Source organism: Ovis canadensis, chromosome 5 (assembly GCF_042477335.2).
Source record: "Ovis canadensis isolate MfBH-ARS-UI-01 breed Bighorn chromosome 5, ARS-UI_OviCan_v2, whole genome shotgun sequence".
NCBI classification, from domain to species: domain Eukaryota; kingdom Metazoa; phylum Chordata; class Mammalia; order Artiodactyla; family Bovidae; genus Ovis; species Ovis canadensis.
In genome coordinates this window covers 62,092,764-62,109,170 of record NC_091249.1, presented here as the reverse complement: position 1 = coordinate 62,109,170, position 16,407 = coordinate 62,092,764, and the positions used below count along the sequence as shown (strand labels likewise).

The 16,407-nt window shown below is 35.7% G+C and overlaps 1 protein-coding gene across 14 annotated transcripts in view; it reads left to right on the top strand.

Moving 5' to 3' along the window:
• FAM13B (family with sequence similarity 13 member B) overlaps window positions 1-16,407 on the top strand; it is a 111,719-nt gene that overhangs the window by 58,942 nt on the left and 36,370 nt on the right. For 4 of the 14 annotated variants that reach the window (XR_011257316.1, XM_069592124.1, XM_069592120.1 and 1 more), the window contains 11 exons: window positions 688-736; window positions 1,146-1,293; window positions 3,993-4,058; window positions 5,461-5,665; window positions 6,229-6,358; window positions 7,615-7,696; window positions 9,341-9,570; window positions 11,697-11,780; window positions 14,172-14,255; window positions 14,350-14,510; window positions 15,054-15,155. Coding sequence is in view for 13 of the 14 variants with exons in the window: in XM_069592124.1 (XP_069448225.1) it covers window positions 688-736; window positions 1,146-1,293; window positions 3,993-4,058; window positions 5,461-5,665; window positions 6,229-6,358; window positions 7,615-7,696; window positions 9,341-9,570; window positions 11,697-11,780; window positions 14,172-14,255; window positions 14,350-14,510; window positions 15,054-15,155 (1,341 nt within the window). In the remaining variant the exon portion in view is untranslated. Of the gene's footprint in view, window positions 1-687; window positions 737-1,145; window positions 1,294-3,992; window positions 4,059-5,460; window positions 5,666-6,228; window positions 6,359-7,614; window positions 7,697-9,340; window positions 9,571-11,696; window positions 11,781-12,008; window positions 12,105-14,171; window positions 14,256-14,349; window positions 14,511-15,053; window positions 15,156-16,407 lie in introns of all 14 variants that reach the window. The other 10 variants (XM_069592122.1, XM_069592117.1, XM_069592116.1 and 7 more) reach the window with 3 other exon arrangements.

Genomic DNA, 16,407 nt, shown 5'->3' with positions numbered 1-16,407 from the left:
TCCTACAGTCAGCATGTTGATAACTTACTGCGATACTAGATATTCTGTTGAGGTCAAGTAGGTAGAGATGATTTGTGACAGCTTGCTTTAACACTTGTTCTAGATAGGGATTAGTTTTTATAGGGAAATAAATGAATTGAAATTTTATAAAATTTCCTTTTTATGTTATTACCATTATGTTTTGAAGAAGGAGAGGTTTAGAAGTAGTAACTTTGTTTTGATTGTAATAGAATACCATCAGATTTAAAATTTAGGACATAGCTTTACCTTTAAAAATATCTTTAAATGGAAAAAGATGTTCCAGAATATGGAAGAATGAAGTCAATTGGTTAAAACTATTACTTATTTTATAAAACCTTTTTCATTATATATTCATTTCTTTTGTTTTTTAATTATTGTGAATTATATTTTTCCTTTTAAAGTGTTTTTCGTTTTGGGGAGTAGATGTGTAAGGGAGTGGTGAATGTACATAATTTTTCTGAACATGAACTGATTCTCTGCATATTTTCAGTAGTGTGTGTTTTCCAGATATAGGGCTCCAAAGAATGGGCATATGTGCAGTTGTCATTTTCTTTTCTCACACTGTAAATGCTAACTCTATGAGAAAGAGAGGAATCTAGATAAGAAATATGTAGTGATAATAACCAATTTATTCTTAAAAGACTAATAACTTTACTTGATTTTTAGGAATGAATATTTGTCACTTGACAGTGATAAATTGTCACACTTGATTCTGGTAAGAATTACTTTTCTTTATGGTTCTTTAAAGTTTGACTAGGTTTAATCTACCAGTTATTGTATCTAGCCTTTGACTCTTGGGTTTAATAGGTTTAAAGGAGATTTAAATGCAAATACTCCTACCAGTTGTTTTACAATCAAGCAGCCACTTGTTTGCCACTTTTGGTTTTTGGTTTGTTTTTGCTTTTGTTTTCTAATTTGCCACTTTTGATCGCAAGAAACTTGGTTATGAAAACAATTTTCTCAGTTTGGGATCCAGACTTTGTCTTGAATGGTGGGACTGGGACAGTTGCCTAAGTAGGCACAGTAAACTAATGAGGACCGTATAAGAACATAAGCTGGTTGTTTTTAAATAGGGCGTGGAAAGCTTCTTGTTTGTGAAATGTATTCTTTATTTTAAAATACAGGATTCTAGTAGCAAGATATGTGATTTGAATGCCAACACTGAATCAGAAGTGCCAGGAAGTCAAAGTGTTGGTGTTCAAGGGGAAGCAGCATGTGTCCAAATTCCACTTTTAGATCTGAAGAATGTTTCTGATGGTGATAAATGGGAAGGTAATTTTACCCACACACATTATTTTCCTGATAATGTTATTTGTAACTGAAATTACCCAAGGCAATAATGAGATTACTGCTCTTTTCTGAGCAACCTTATTCATTTTTATTTGGTTCATATAAGAGTGAGTGATTATTTTTACTCAAATGCACTAATGAAATTATGGGGCAGTTATCTTATTTGAATTAATTCTTATCTGATCCATTAGCTCTGAGGATGGATGTTAAAACATAAAGAAAATAAAATCAAGGGTAGGCTTTTGTTAATTGTTACACCAAACCAGGTGCTATCTCTGTTTTTGAAAGTCCAGTATGTTAGTGGTTAGGGATCTCACCACTTTAAACAAAGAGCCTAGAATACAGCTACCTTTTCTTTATAATCATCAGAAATACATTTAAAAGAGATTATTTTCAGAGGTATTTGTAAGCAAATATTGTACTATGTCCCTGTATCTCTGTTAGGTTTTGAAGGTGTGGGAGGAGGGTCCTAACAAGTTTCACAAAGGAGAGAAATTTTAATTTTAACTAAAAAGGCAAAACCACACGGGTTAAAACTCAGCAGAAGTGTATTTAAGACCTTAGTTTTTTTTTTAATCAAAAGGAGCAAAAACTAGAAATAAATACCAAACTTCAGTGAATGATCAGCATGCAGAAGGGTTTATGGAAGAGTATATGGATATCTACTGTTTACTTTGAAATCCATGAAGAAAACAAGGTGGTTAATGGAATGGAAATGTTATGAAGCAAGTATAGTGAAATGTTAGTAGTAGAATCTAGGGGATTGGTATATGGATGTCCTTTGTAAAATTCTCTAAAAACTTTGCTGTGTATTTGTAAACGTTCAAATAAAATGTTGCAGTTGAGGAGTAGAAATAAGAAGCATATTTGGATCCAGGGGGGCTTCTGGATCATATCCTTTCCTATGTAAAGAGATAAGGAGACCGCTCAGAAATTGTAAAGTTACATATTTGTTCACTTGAATGAAGATCCCTTCGTAATCTCACCTTTGGCAAGTTAGCTAATGACATACAGTGGCAGTAACAAGGAATTGCAACGCCAATATCATGTACTCCTTTTGCCACCTCAAGTCTACACACCTGGTCACAGTTGGAGCATTTTTATTTATTTTTAAGGTATAGCCAATATTTTAAAAGCCCCAACCAAGTCATTCTGCCAATCTTTACTGTTGTCTTTCAACCCCACTCCTCCCTTTTTGGCCTAGATGTTTGGCATGCCCAGCGGTGTGTTATGTGTCATAACTTAGACTAAATCAGGAAGTTATCTTCCATTTACTTTGTTCTGGGTTATTCAGGATGTCTGGGATTTATGAAGATGCTCCCCAGGGTTAGGGATATATTAGCATTCTGGTGGCAATGAAGATCAAATGTCCCTTTAAGTTACTCATCCTGGCGTGGTTACTGAGAAGGAGTGGTGGTCATCAGAGCATCCTTTGAGCTGAAAGTTAGGAAAGGAGTCTCTGAAAGATGAAGCTGGGCTTCTGGCACAGTATTTAATGCTGCTGCTTTTTGGAGGATGCAGATAAATAGCCCTTTATAGTCCTTGGCCTGAGGGTCCTGATCTTAAGTTTTAAGAATAGAAGGCCATTTGTTTTCCATTGTCTGAGAAGATAGGACATTCTCTGTCCAGCTTCAGCTTTCTGAGGGCTTCCCTAAAGAGAGCCTGATGCTAGGCTGTCTTTTGTTGCCTTGTTCGGAATCCACCGTTTACAGATTGTGATGGTAGGGAAGGGAAGGTCACTATGTACTCCTGATCCCTGATTTTCAGTGTCTGAGCTGCCCTGGCTCAACAGCTGTGACAAGTCCACATAGACCTCCTCCTGTCTTTTCCAGGAATACGGGTCACTGACTTTCAGAGAGCCAACAGTAGTCAACACCTGAGTGAACTTCTCAGCCATGAACTCTGCATGTGCTTGGGAGAGTGGCTGTTAGCAGACCATGTTGCTCTTTCCACTTGTGCCCACAATACAGAGACATATTTTCTCTAACTGGGAGTTTAGGATATTCTAAAATAATAGTCTTCCTCAAGAAACCAAATTACTTTAGATCTGCATACCTTGGAATAAAAGATGTACCCCGTTTGAAATGACTCAACAGAGAAGTAGGGTGACTTCAAATGGAGGACCATCTCATTCTTCCTAAGTATGTGGGTCTTGGGTTTTTGTATTGTTCCAAGGGTAGTCAGCAAAATGCAGTTAGTGAGTGGGTAGCACATGTCTGCCACCAGTATGCATTTGTAGCCATCCAGAGGTCTTGGTTTTTAATGGAAGTGGGCATCTTTACTTCAGATTCTTTCCTGCTTACTCTTGTATGAGGTAACAGTAGAATCTTTTTGCAGAGCAAACTAAGGGAAATATTTTTCTGTCAAATTGTTTATACTGAAAAGCTTTCACAGTACCTGATTAAGTTTCCATTTCTTCAGTTTTATGTTTGAGTTTTAATAGAACAGCACTACTTTAATTTTCTTGCCTTGCTTGCTGACATGGAAATGTATGTTTGTGTTTGTTTTTAAAGTTTGGTTAGTAGTAATTTCTTTGAATAAAGTTTTTGAGCAGAATGCCTAACTGGTTTTAGGGAAATGTTTTTGGTATCTTTGGCTTTGTGTTAGTTATGTGTATGGTTTGTTCTGACTGTGCTGTGTGTTCACTTTAGTATTTTTTGCCATTTTTTCCATTTTATTAGCGTCATGCCCTATCACTTTTCCCCTCATTGATTTCAAAACAATGCATCTGCAGAGAGATGGGGAGGGTAAGTATGGTTCACCATAGTTTAGCTTTTTTGCCTTTTTATGGTTCACTTTGTTTGCCTTTTTATTAGCCCTTCTCCTGCTGTCCCCAAATATTAGGAAAACTGTTCTGGGTTAAAAATGATACCCAGAAAATACTGTTTTTTGTTAGTTCCCTCTTTTCTTAAAACAGGAGATATCTCATAAAATGTTTATTTCCACTTACTTATTTTCTGGGAAGCAGGTACAAGGGTTGCTTTGAAAATCACTTTATTGCTGGGTTTATTATGGGATTGCACGCTATGTACCCAATTTTTAGTTATCAGATTGATCTGGGCTTTAAAAACTAAGTTGATTATGTTCTTATTATCCTAAAAAAATGTAATGCTTTAAATTGCTAATGCATAAAGTTAAACTAAATTAGTAGCAGTTCATAGGTATTGTGCGAAAAAAAAATGTCATTCTTGCTTTTTGACACTGTCAAGCCAATTTTTGCATTCTAAAACACTTCATTTTTGCTATTAAAAGCCATAGCATCAAAAATTTACACTATAGTCTATATTAAGTTAATGTGTAGATGGAAAAGTCCTGACCCCCTCCCCAAATCAAGGGATACTTGAAGATAATTTTGTATTTGGAGTATATTTGTGGGTTGTGTGTTTATCTGTATGTGTTCTGTATGTAATCAAGCCTTATTTGTGCAGAGACATCAGATACCTCAACACGGCTTCATTTGAGAACTTATAGGATAACTCTGATGAAATAAATGTGCTTAAGAAGGAGTACTGCTATTAAATTTTGTCTTGTTAATACTTTTGGGTTTAATTATTAACATAAGTATTATACACAGGAATCCTGTAGCAGAAAATAACCACCTCTGTTTAATGTTAGAGTCCAGGTATTGTCAGGTGAATTAGCTGCTTGTTTATAAATGTAACAGTTCTTTTGTTGGAGTCCAAGAGCTCCATTTGCTGAGTATTCTGAATAGCATGGGGAATAGCTTCCACTTCTTAACATAGTCACTTGATAGTGAGGGACAATTTATTCATCTGGCAGCATTTGGCTTAGTTAAATTCCCAATTAAGGACTGTTAAATGTTTACTGTTTCTAAATGAAGACTTTTCCCTACTGGAAAAATAGCATTTAGTATAATTTTGAAGAGCTTGACAGTGTCCCTTCTTGCTTTGTGACTAGTTTCAGAAATTTAAAGTGTAACTCCTTATGTGAAATTAGAACTGAAGTAAAAAGTGAAGCTCAGACAACTTTAAACTGTAGTAGGCTATATGAAGATCCTAGGATCCCATAAATATTACGTGAACCACTACAGAGTGATATGGTTTAAAGAACGTATAGCTGATACTGTGTGACTTTTTTTCATACAGAACCAAGAGACCCATGGTACTATTCTTTGTGTTTGTTTTCCAGAGCCATTTCCTGCTTTTAAGTCTTGGCAGGAAGACTCTGAGTCTGGAGAAGCTCAGCTGTCTCCACAAGCTGGAAGAATGAATCATCACCCTCTGGAAGAAGACTGTCCTCCAGTGTTATCACATCGAAGTTTAGATTTTGGGCAAAGCCAGCGTTTCCTACATGATCCAGAAATGTCCTCATCTAAAGCACTTTCTTTTGCTAGGTAAATGATTTTTATTTTCTTATGGGCAGTGAATCCTATCACATACCCAGGTCCTTTGAGAGATTTTAATCCTCTAGGCCTATAGTTGAAAGCTTTCTTCCCAATTTCATGAAGCCTGCTTTTGTGGTTTATTATTTTGAGTGCCTTCAAATTCTGAGTTCATTGAGTGTCTATTAAGGTTTGCTTTCTGATAGACATCTTTCCGTGATGTACTTATTTATTCATTCATGACTGAAATTGATCCTGAAAGTTAAAACGTTTCCTTTGCAGTTTGGACACCAAAAGAGCTCTAAGCTGCTTGGTGTCTTTGTTTTTTTTCTGCATTTGCCCAAACGCCTTTTGAATAATTCCAGATTGTTTTCATTGCTACTGTGTTAGCTTTTTGTGGTCTCCAGCGTAGTTCAAGTTTCTTTTTACCACCTGCCCTTCAGTGTTAGGGGTTTAATTGCACTGAAAAAATTTACTTCTTGATAATAGTATGATGTTTTATCAGGGTGATAGGAGAGATGGTGTTGATAACTTGAAAATTTAACTAACAGTGTTTACCTCTTGTTTTAATTCAGGATTCGAAGATCATCCTTTAGTTCAAAAGATGAAAAAAGAGAGGACAGAACACCATATCAATTAGTCAAGAAACTTCAGAAAAAAATCAGACAATTTGAGGAACAATTTGAAAGGGAAAGAAATGGCAAGGTAAGTTTGTAGCACTGTCCATTGTAAAGTAGATCTATTGGAACTTAGAGGACATTCTCCCATCTCTTTCCTGGAAGAAAGAACTAATCTAAGATGTCCAGAAAAATAGCACTCATATAGATCTGAGATTATATAGTTCCTTAGCATTCTGAGTCCGGACTAGTATTCTTGCCATTGTACCACTGAATTTTTGTATTTCTGTTGGAAAAGAGTTTGTCAAATTTTAAGGCAAATACTTTACGTTGACAGATTATATTAATGCTATTTCTGCTCCCTTAAAACCACAGGTAGCCAGGGGAGGTGGGGGTGAAGGGGTGAGATATTTAATCGTTAGAACATGTGAAGTAGGAAAAGTCTTATACTTGAAGTCAGAAGACGTTTAGTTAGATCTGCTTTCTGCCAGTTGCTAGACCTTTTCTGAGAGAACTTTACTTAATTATCTTGCCCTGTCTACTTAAAGTAAGATAAATGAAGATTGAGTGAACTCTCTGCTGTGAACACTGTCAAATACTATTTGAGCAGAAATTAAAATAACCTTTGGGATTTCCCTGGCAGTCCAGTGGTTAAGACTCCATACTTCCATGTAGGGGGGTGAGGGCTCCATTCCTGGTAAGAGGACTAAGATTCTGCATGCCACACTGCATGCTGCAAAAAAACCCCCCAAAAACACCCCAACAACAATAATAACAAAAAACCCCACGTTGCACACCCACAAAGATTTTAATGATTGTTTCCTATTTTTTTTAGAATCTCATTTATTAATTTTACTGAGGTATTAACAGATTTCTTTAAAACATTATCTTTATGAAGGAACAGTGGCAGTCTATGAGTAGATTTTTAGTTGTAGAGTTGTTGTAGGTTGGATTATCTGGGAAGCATTCTGAGACAGAGATTTCAGTGCATACCGTTTCCAAGGGAGTGTTTAGGGAGAATTAAAGCTGTAAGGAGTAAGGCATTATGGTTGAGAGGAGAATGTAGACCTGGGATATAGTTGCATTAATGGCCTCAGCCTGATTCCAGTGTTTCCAGCTAGGATGGCTGAATTAAGATGATTCAGGATTGACTGAATTAAGATGAAGAAGCCAGGCCTTTTTAATCCTATATAACCAGTCATGGATGTGAGCTGCTCTGGAGGAGGGGGTTGTAACCTTGGGCCAGGCAGCTCATGTGGGCAAAGGCAATTCCCAGAGACGGACTTAGCACAGATAGGGGTTGATGAGTACATAATCTGTGATTCTGTTTTTCTAATTTTTCAGCCCTCCTACAGTGATATAGCAGCCAATCCAAAGGTATTAAAATGGATGACAGAGCTCACCAAACTGCGAAAGCAAATTAAAGGTATAAAATGGGCCATTTTTCAGTATAATTGCATTTTAAAGTATTCTTTATAATAATATCTGAGCATTATAGTTATAATTTTTGATAACTTTAAATCTTGAACACTGGCAAAATAAAAGTTCTCTTGTTCTTTTATTAGTTATAATCAAAGTTGAAATAGTATATTGTATTCTTCCAAATGCCTTTCCTCTTTTATTAGTAATAGTCTTTTGATAGGTGCTCTAGATGGTATTGTATTGTATTGTGAAGTTTATATGAGTATTTCAAATATTAAGCAGTTTTGAGTTTGGGTAGGTATTAAGAATTTTTGATGGGTATTTCATCTAAGATTGAGAATATCTAATCATCAATCATTTATACTACAAAGACTAAATTGTAAGTTGTGTTGAATCAAAAACTGGTTCTTGTGTTACTGGGTGTCAGCCCAGTATAGCAGTTGCTAAGATACATTTACTTTGTGGGTATTTAGTGAACATGCTTTTTAATGATTGTTAATACTTAAAGAATTATCTGTACCAAGTATGTGTGTATAAGGTGGAGCATCACATTTGGTTTACTCATTTGAATTTATAAAACAAAAATTTTAATGTCTGTAAGTACCAAGTACTTGAAGACATCTGAGGTTGTAGCAGTGAACAAGACAGAGTCCCTGTTGTCATTTGAGTTTATTTACATTCTTACGGTTAATTAAGTTCTACTTATTTAGAATTTTCCTTTACAATTCTGTAAAAAATTTTCTCATTTAACACCAGTTTCCAAGCATCAATGAAAATCACTACTTTGAATGTATTACTAATGAGTGTCATTAAATTATTAGCCTCCTAATTTCCCAGTTTTCTTTCACTCTTACTGTCCTACAGTAAGTGCATTCTCTGCATCCAGAATTATTTTTTATTAAAAAACTATGTACTGTCTTATTTGTAGCTCTTTAGTGGGCTTCCTTTTCCACTTAGAACAAAGTTCAAACCCTTTGCTGGCTTTCCAGGCTTTTTGTAGTCTGCCCTTTCCCCCATTTTATCACTTTTCCTTATTTTCTGTTTTTTTTAAAAAAATATGTCATGGTTTAAGAACATTGGCTTGACTGTTGCCTCAACGGAGCAGAAATGTTCTTCCCCTAAATCTTCTATACTAGGTCAGTCCCTTTTTAATTCCATGTTCTTCTATATTAGGTTAGTCCCTTTTTATTCCATGTTCAGCTAGAATGTCACCATTTCAGAAAGGCCTTCTTTGTCAGTTCCATCCAAAGGAGTTGCTCTTTCAAAAAGCATGTCTCTTTAACATTGTGACATCATTCTGTTTTATCTTCTTTATAGCACTTAGCACTCATTGAAATTATTTTATGAATCTAATTACTTAGTTTTTATTTTTTACTTCCTGAATATATGACAACAGAGACCATGTCTGTTTGTTTACTCATCAGAGCATCTTACTCTAGTAGGCATTCTGTGAATATTGGTTGAAAGAAAAATCATACAGTTCTCCTGGTATATATATAATTTAAATATTTCATGTGACCTTGAAATTCCTGAGCCTGTGTGTTGTCGATGTATACTTTCCTCTTGTATGTCTTTCATCTCTTTTGATTTAGTTGCATTTTAGCTAAAATCAGTGGTACTGATTTATCCTCTTGATTTTAAAATGTAGATGCAAAACACAAAACCTCCGATGGAGAATTTGTACCTCAGACACGTCCACGTAGTAACACTCTTCCAAAAAGCTTTGGCTCTTCTCTAGACCATGAAGATGAAGAGAATGAAGATGACTCCAAGGTCATTCACAAGGAGAAGAAGCCATCTAAGGAAGCAACACTTGAACTTATTCTGAAAAGACTCAAAGAAAAACGTGTCGAGAGGTGTCTTCCAGAAGATATCAAAGTAATCTTGAGCTGTGGTTTTGCCCAGACTAGCCTTTAGAATCACTGAAATAAAATAATTACGGTAGAGGCATAATGATGTCTAGGTAGTCTGCTGCCCTGAGTCAACAAGTTTGCAGTTAAGAAAAATGTTTTTATCAGCACAACAGAAGTGCCTGAGTCACAAGAATAAAACTAAAAAAACTTGAATGTGATCTGTTCACTTACATTGGAAGCAGTTAGCAAGATGAGTGTGTTTGACATACCTGAGTTTGAATCTTGGCCTTGTATCTTAGTAGTTGCATGTATTAAACTCTTAGCTTATGCCAGTTCCTGACTGTGCATTCTTCCAGTGAATCCCTTCAGTAGCCATGTGACTGTGATTATGTCCATTAAAATAACACAGTATGGCTATGAGGACTAACAATGCGTTTTTGTGATGAACCATTACTCAGTATAACCTATGCCTAGGCAGTCCTGGTCAAGGTACTTGGCACCCAAGATCATTTATTAGATGAAGTTTGCTGAAAGAGGGCAGAGGTAGATTGCTTCAGGTGAACTTTTAGTGATGATTCCTGATGTGCACCCCTCTTGACAACAGAGTACACCTCATGGTCTCAGTATTAGAGTCTTTTTCCCTTCAAACAGAGCTGGCTTAGAAATTCTAATAGCTGCCCTCCCCAGTTTTTCTTGGTTTTGCTTTTATGTTATACTAACCTCCTCTCCTCCCCACTCCCTTTCCTATAAATGATTTTGATTGGAGAAGGAAATGTCAACCCAGTCCTGGGTTCTTGCCTGGAGAATCCCAGGGATGGGGGAGCCTGGTGGGCTGCCATCTATGGGGTCGCACAGAGTCGGATACGACTGAAGCGACTTAGCAGTAGCAGCAGCAGCTTTATTCACATTCATTCTCCTAGGTTTAAGATTCGAACTTGAGGTTGAAATCAGTGTTTTACAAAGTTTACACTACTGAATGTACTTAATATAAAAAACTTGTTATAGAAACCCACTCCAGTATTCTTGCCTGGAAAATCCCATAGACAGAGGAGCCTGGTGGGCTACAGTCCATGGGTCACAAGAGAGTCAGACATGGCTTAGTGGCTAAACAACAACAGAGAGTAACTGGAGAGTTTGTTTGGATTAAAGTATAGTCTGTGGAACATTGGTTCATTGGTATGTTAAAGGTCATGCTGTCAAACAGAGGGAAAGGGGGTTATGGGCAAATAAATTTGGGGCTCCTGCCTACTACCATTGGAGTACTAAAAGATGTCAGAAGAGTATCTTATTTTCAGTATTAAATGCCAGGTGAAGGGGAGCAGAAATCATAGCGTAGAAGTCTGGGGTCACAAATTGATATTGTTGAGCTCTTTTCAGGGGCTTTCCACTATACTAGTACCAGATTTTCTTAATAGTTTAGGAGAAATACCAAGTTACAAGATCTATAGTTGTGTATGCATGCATTTTGAATATGTGCTCAAACACACAAAAATTATAATTCTAATAGATTATGTGCAAAATTAAGATAACAGGCATTTATTTTGTTTATTGTGTGCTGAGAAGGCATTGTAAATGCCTTTACAATGTATTAACTTGTTTAGTCCTCATTAGAATTCTGTGAGGTAGGCGAAAGTGAAAGTCGCTCAGTTGTGTCCGACTCTTGGAAACCCCATGGGCTATAGTCCATGGAATTCTCCAGGCCAGAATACTGGAGTGGATAGCCTTTCCCTTTTCCAGGGTATATTCTCAACCCAGGGATTGAACCCAGGTCTCCCACATTGCAGGCAGTTTCTTCATCAGCTGAGCCACAAGGGAAGCCCTATGAGATAGGTGATGTTATCCCCATTTACAGATTAGGATATTGAACAAAAAGAAGGTAACTAACCCAAGTCACTAAGCTCTTGTGTTCATAACTTATTCAGATAAAATATAAATCAAACCACCAAAGGGAATTGGTACCTAGTTACTAGAAGACCAGATTCTCTAGGAGGCTGAAAAACGTTGCCTACAAATCCATAAGCAAAAGATGTGTTCTTAACTAACCTAAGCTAGAGTAATGGGCTGATCCTTTTAACCAAATTACTTACATTGCTGAAGGGAATGATGTAGCTAATGGGAGGGTTTTTTTGTTTTTGTTTTTTTTTATTCTAGAAAATGACAAAAGATCATCTGGTAGAAGAGAAAACTTCTCTCCAGAAAAGTCTTCTTTATTATGAAAGTCAACATGGAAGGCCGGTAATGTTTCTCTTGATGAAAAGATTTGATTTTCTGTCTTAGAGAACATGAATCACTTTTGTGGCCCACATCTTTGAGCTGTTTCATAGAGCCTTGTTTCCTACATTTAGATGATTACCTGCATATTTAAAATATCTTTTTAAAAATTGGAGGGAAAGTCATATTGCCTAATATTTTAGAAATTTTAGATTTCAGATAACTAGGTGATTTCCGTTTTTCTTGCTTCAGGTGACCAGGGAAGAAAGGCATATTGTTAAACCTCTCTATGATAGATACAGACTTGTAAAACAGATGCTGACAAGAGCTAGCATCACTCCTGTCCTTGTAAGTAAAACATGCGAGTATTTATCTAGTTCATTTTACCAAGACCCACTTTTTCCAAAAAAATCCATACGGTAGTATATTGGAGAAATACACAGCCAAGATAACAAGGATTGTGTATGTAAGGTGAGGTTACTGCTTTTAAAATAATAGGAAATTAATAAGTGCCTAATACTATCTCCCAGGCACTCTTACAGGCATTTTAATCTATGATTATGTTATTAAGTCCTGACAAGTTAAGTTACCACAGATAGAGGATGGTAGCCTCATTTCACAGGTGATGAAATTGAGACTCGGGAGTGATGTGCCCAGGGTCATCTACTTATAGAATTAAAAACTCATGTTTCAGACCGTTGCCTAATTTCTTTCCATTTAAATTCAAGTCTTTGAAAATACATCACTCTTGTGATGGCCATCAGTTCCCTTAATTGCAGAATAATATAAACCTATTTTTCATCCTTTTAAATGAAAAAGTCTATTAAAATAATACTATATATTCATATATATGTGCATTTTTTTTAAAAAAGAAAACTTTTAATAACTTACGTGCATATTGAGTGCTATCTCCAAGTTAACCATTAGATGGTAGGGCTCTAGCTGTGTCTCAGGCTCAAATAGAAGATAGCATGTAGCCCATTCTGCATCAGCGAATTCATTCTTTGGAGCTTATAGTTTGCTTAAACTCCTCTTGAATAGGGGCTCCCTTTAGGCTTTTACATTTAGCCCTTACAAAAACATTCTTTTTTAAACTGGCCATTTTTTAGTTGGCTGTCATTCAACAGAACTTTATTTAGATATAAGCAGTTTTCTTAGAACAGTGAATCATGTACAGTTTATACTGTTTTCACACATAGCTAGTTTATTTAATACTGATTTTGTCTTTTGATTACAAAAGTGTTTCTGTGTGTCACTGATGTTTTCATAATTCCATAATAGTATAAGTAGTCTTTGAATTTATTTATGAAAATCACCTTAGAATTCCACAGGTTTGTCTTTAAAAACTGAGTCTATAGGAAGCATTTCTAGATCTTATGGACTCCTAAATTTGACTATGATAAAGAGAAGTTTGGAGTCTAAAAGTTAAGCCAAGAGAATAGGAGAGAATCGGTTTTCCAACAAATGGTGCTGGCAGTTCCTCAAAAGTTTAAACATTGAGTTACTAGGTAACATAGCAGTTCTCTTCCTTGGATGTACCCAGGAGAATTGAAAACATTTGTCCACATAAAAATTTGTAGGCATATCTTAGAAGTAGCATCATTCATAATAGCTAAAGTGTAAAAAACTATCCAGATATACAGCCAACTGATAGATAAACATGATGGGGTGTATCTGTATGGTGGAATATTTGCTCTGCAAAGGGATGAAGTACTGGTACACTCTATTACATGGATAAATCTTGAAAAACACTTAGGTTAAGTGAAAAAAGCTGGACACAAAGGCCACTTAGTATATGATTCCATTTGTATGAAATATCTAGAATAGTCCAGTCCATTGAGACAGAAAATAGATTGTTGTTTGCCATGGGCTAGGGAGAGAGGGCTAATGAGTACAGTTTCCTTTTAAGGTGATGAAATGTTCTAGAAACAGATAGTGGTGATGGTTGCACAACTTTGTGAATATACCGAAAACCACTAAATTGTATACTGTAAAAGAGTGAATTTTATGGTATATGAATTACATGTTAATGAACTGTTATTTTTTTAAAAAGAAATATGAAGGGGTCCTCAGACCAAGGAAGTTGTCCACTTTGTTAAAAAGAAAAAATGCTCCCAATTAAATTATCAGTGACACTTCATTAGTTAGAATTTTAAAAGCATTTATTGAATGAGTTCTTTAGAATGACCTAGACATAAATTATCATTTATCACTCTTATGCATATATAACAAGTAAAAAGCAAAAATATAGCCAGAAATTCCTAACAATTTTAAAGCATATGGTTAGGATTTTGAAAATAAAGTTTAAGATCTGTTAAAATAAAGTTTAAGATCTGTTATACTTTATCTGTAATAGTGAAGTGAATCTCCCTTGAATAATAAAAATGTGACCCATTTGTATGTTTATTGTCACAGGGATCTCCATCCACCAAGCGAAGAGGTCAGATGTTACAGCCAATCATAGAGGGAGAAACTGCACATTTTTTTGAAGAAATCAAGGTAATCCTTAACAGAAATCATTCTGTGATCTTTTTCCTAAAGGAAAAGTTGAAACCATGGCATGTTTGATTCTCTGTTTGCATATATATTTTAGGAAGAAGAAGAAGATGGTGTTTGTCTGTCCTCTGAGTTAAGTGATATCTTGAAAACTGCTGTACAGGCACAGTCATTGGAAAACTCAGAATCTGATGTTGAAGAAAATCAGGAAAAACTGGCTCTAGATCTCCGATTGTCAAGTACTCGAGCAGCTTCTATGTATGTGTGCTAGTTTGTGATTTTAGCCTATTTATGTAAGAAATACTCAAAAATTTAGATGCTAAAGAAATTTCAGTGTTAAATAATTGATACTTGGAGAGAATGAATACAGTGCTCAAGAAAAAAAATGATTTTAGAAAGTGTGCTTTACAAAATGTGTTGTCATTCACATTTTCTGAATTGAAAATTAGTGTTTGATAAAAATTAAAAGAAACTAAAGTCCTACATTTGCTGTATGACAAAGTGCTGGAACCAGCTGAGAGTTATCTGTTCGTTTATGCTCTGTCAGCTTCTTTATCTGATGTGGACTTGGATTCTAATTCTTAGCTCTGGCATCACTTTAGGATCATGTGGGCAGTTGTTTTGTGTTTGTTTTAAGTACTTATGCTAAGCCCTATTAATTGCTCCAGGTGAATCTTAGACATTGGTTATTCCAGAAGCTCACCAGCTGAGTTGATTTTGCAGCCAGGATTAGAAACACTGTTAAGAGCATGATGAATTTAAAGTACCCTTTCAGATGTTTTCTTCCTGTTTCAATTTTAGGCCCGAATTGCTGGAACAACTTTGGAAAGCCAGGGCTGAAAAAAAGAAACTACGTAAAACATTACGGGACTTTGAAGAAGCATTTTATCAACAAAATGGAAGGTTTGTTTGAGCATCACAAAATTTAATCCTATTTCTTCTTAAGTCACATGTCCTGCCCATATGTTGAAATAAATAAATAAGAATAGAAATAAATTGTGCATTTAAGGATGCTAGCATTGAAAATAAAAGTAGAAAACCTTCCTTTTTTCCTTGTGGCCCTGCTGTTAATGAAAAGAAAAAGGTAGAGCTGGAGTAAACAACATCTGACAAAATAAATCACTATTGTCCTGGAGAGGTGTGGTTGAGTGGCAGTTTTTTAAGTTTCTTAATTCAGTATCTTTACCCTTTTGGAAGTGTTTGTGAATGAGATCTCCTTTTAGAAAGGGTCCCAAATGTGCCTGTTATTCTCAATTAGTTTGGATTCTTCTACTGAGACCATGGCTGCTTAGGCTGTGTTGTCTCATTCTAGGACACATACTTCTAAGGTGTGTATTACTGTGGCAGTCTTGTGGCTCCTATAATACAATATGGCCAGTGCCTTTATCTAACTGAGTAATGCACAGTTGACCCAGTGGGACTTTTTTAAAAGTAAGGGAAATACATTCTAATTCAGATTGTGGCCAGAAGTGACAATTAATTTATCTCAGGCCTCAGAAGAGTTTTTCCATGTTACCAGATGATCTTACCAAGCCATTAACTCTATAGTAGTTCTCCCACGTCAGTTTTTTGTCTGTTTCAGTTATACCATGATTAACTGTGGTCCAGAAATATTAAATGGAATGTTCTAGAAATGAACAATTCATAAACTGTAAATTGTGAACTGTTCTGAGTAGTGTGATGAAATCTTGTGTTGTCCTACCCAAGACGTGAATCATCCTTTTGACCAGGATATCCTGCCCCTTAGTCACTCAGTATCCATATCGTTTATCAGATTAGCCATCACAGTATCTCAGTTCTTGTATTCAATTAATCCTTATTTAACTTAATGTGTCCTAAAGCACAAGAGTAGATATGTTAGCAATTCGGATATGCCAAAGAGAAGCCATAGAGTACTTCAAGTGAAAAGAAGGGTGAAAAGAGGGGTGGAAAGAGGGAAAGAAAAAGAAAATTCTTAATCAGTCAAGGAAGAAAAAATCATATGCTGAGGTTGCTAAGAACTATAATAAGAACAAATCTATCCATGAAATTGTGAAGAAGGAAAAAGAAATTCATACTAATTTTGCTATTATTAAAAGTTATGGCCCAATGCATGATAGATGTTTAGTTATTAATAATATGAAAAAGGCATTAAATTTGTACAATAAGATGTTTG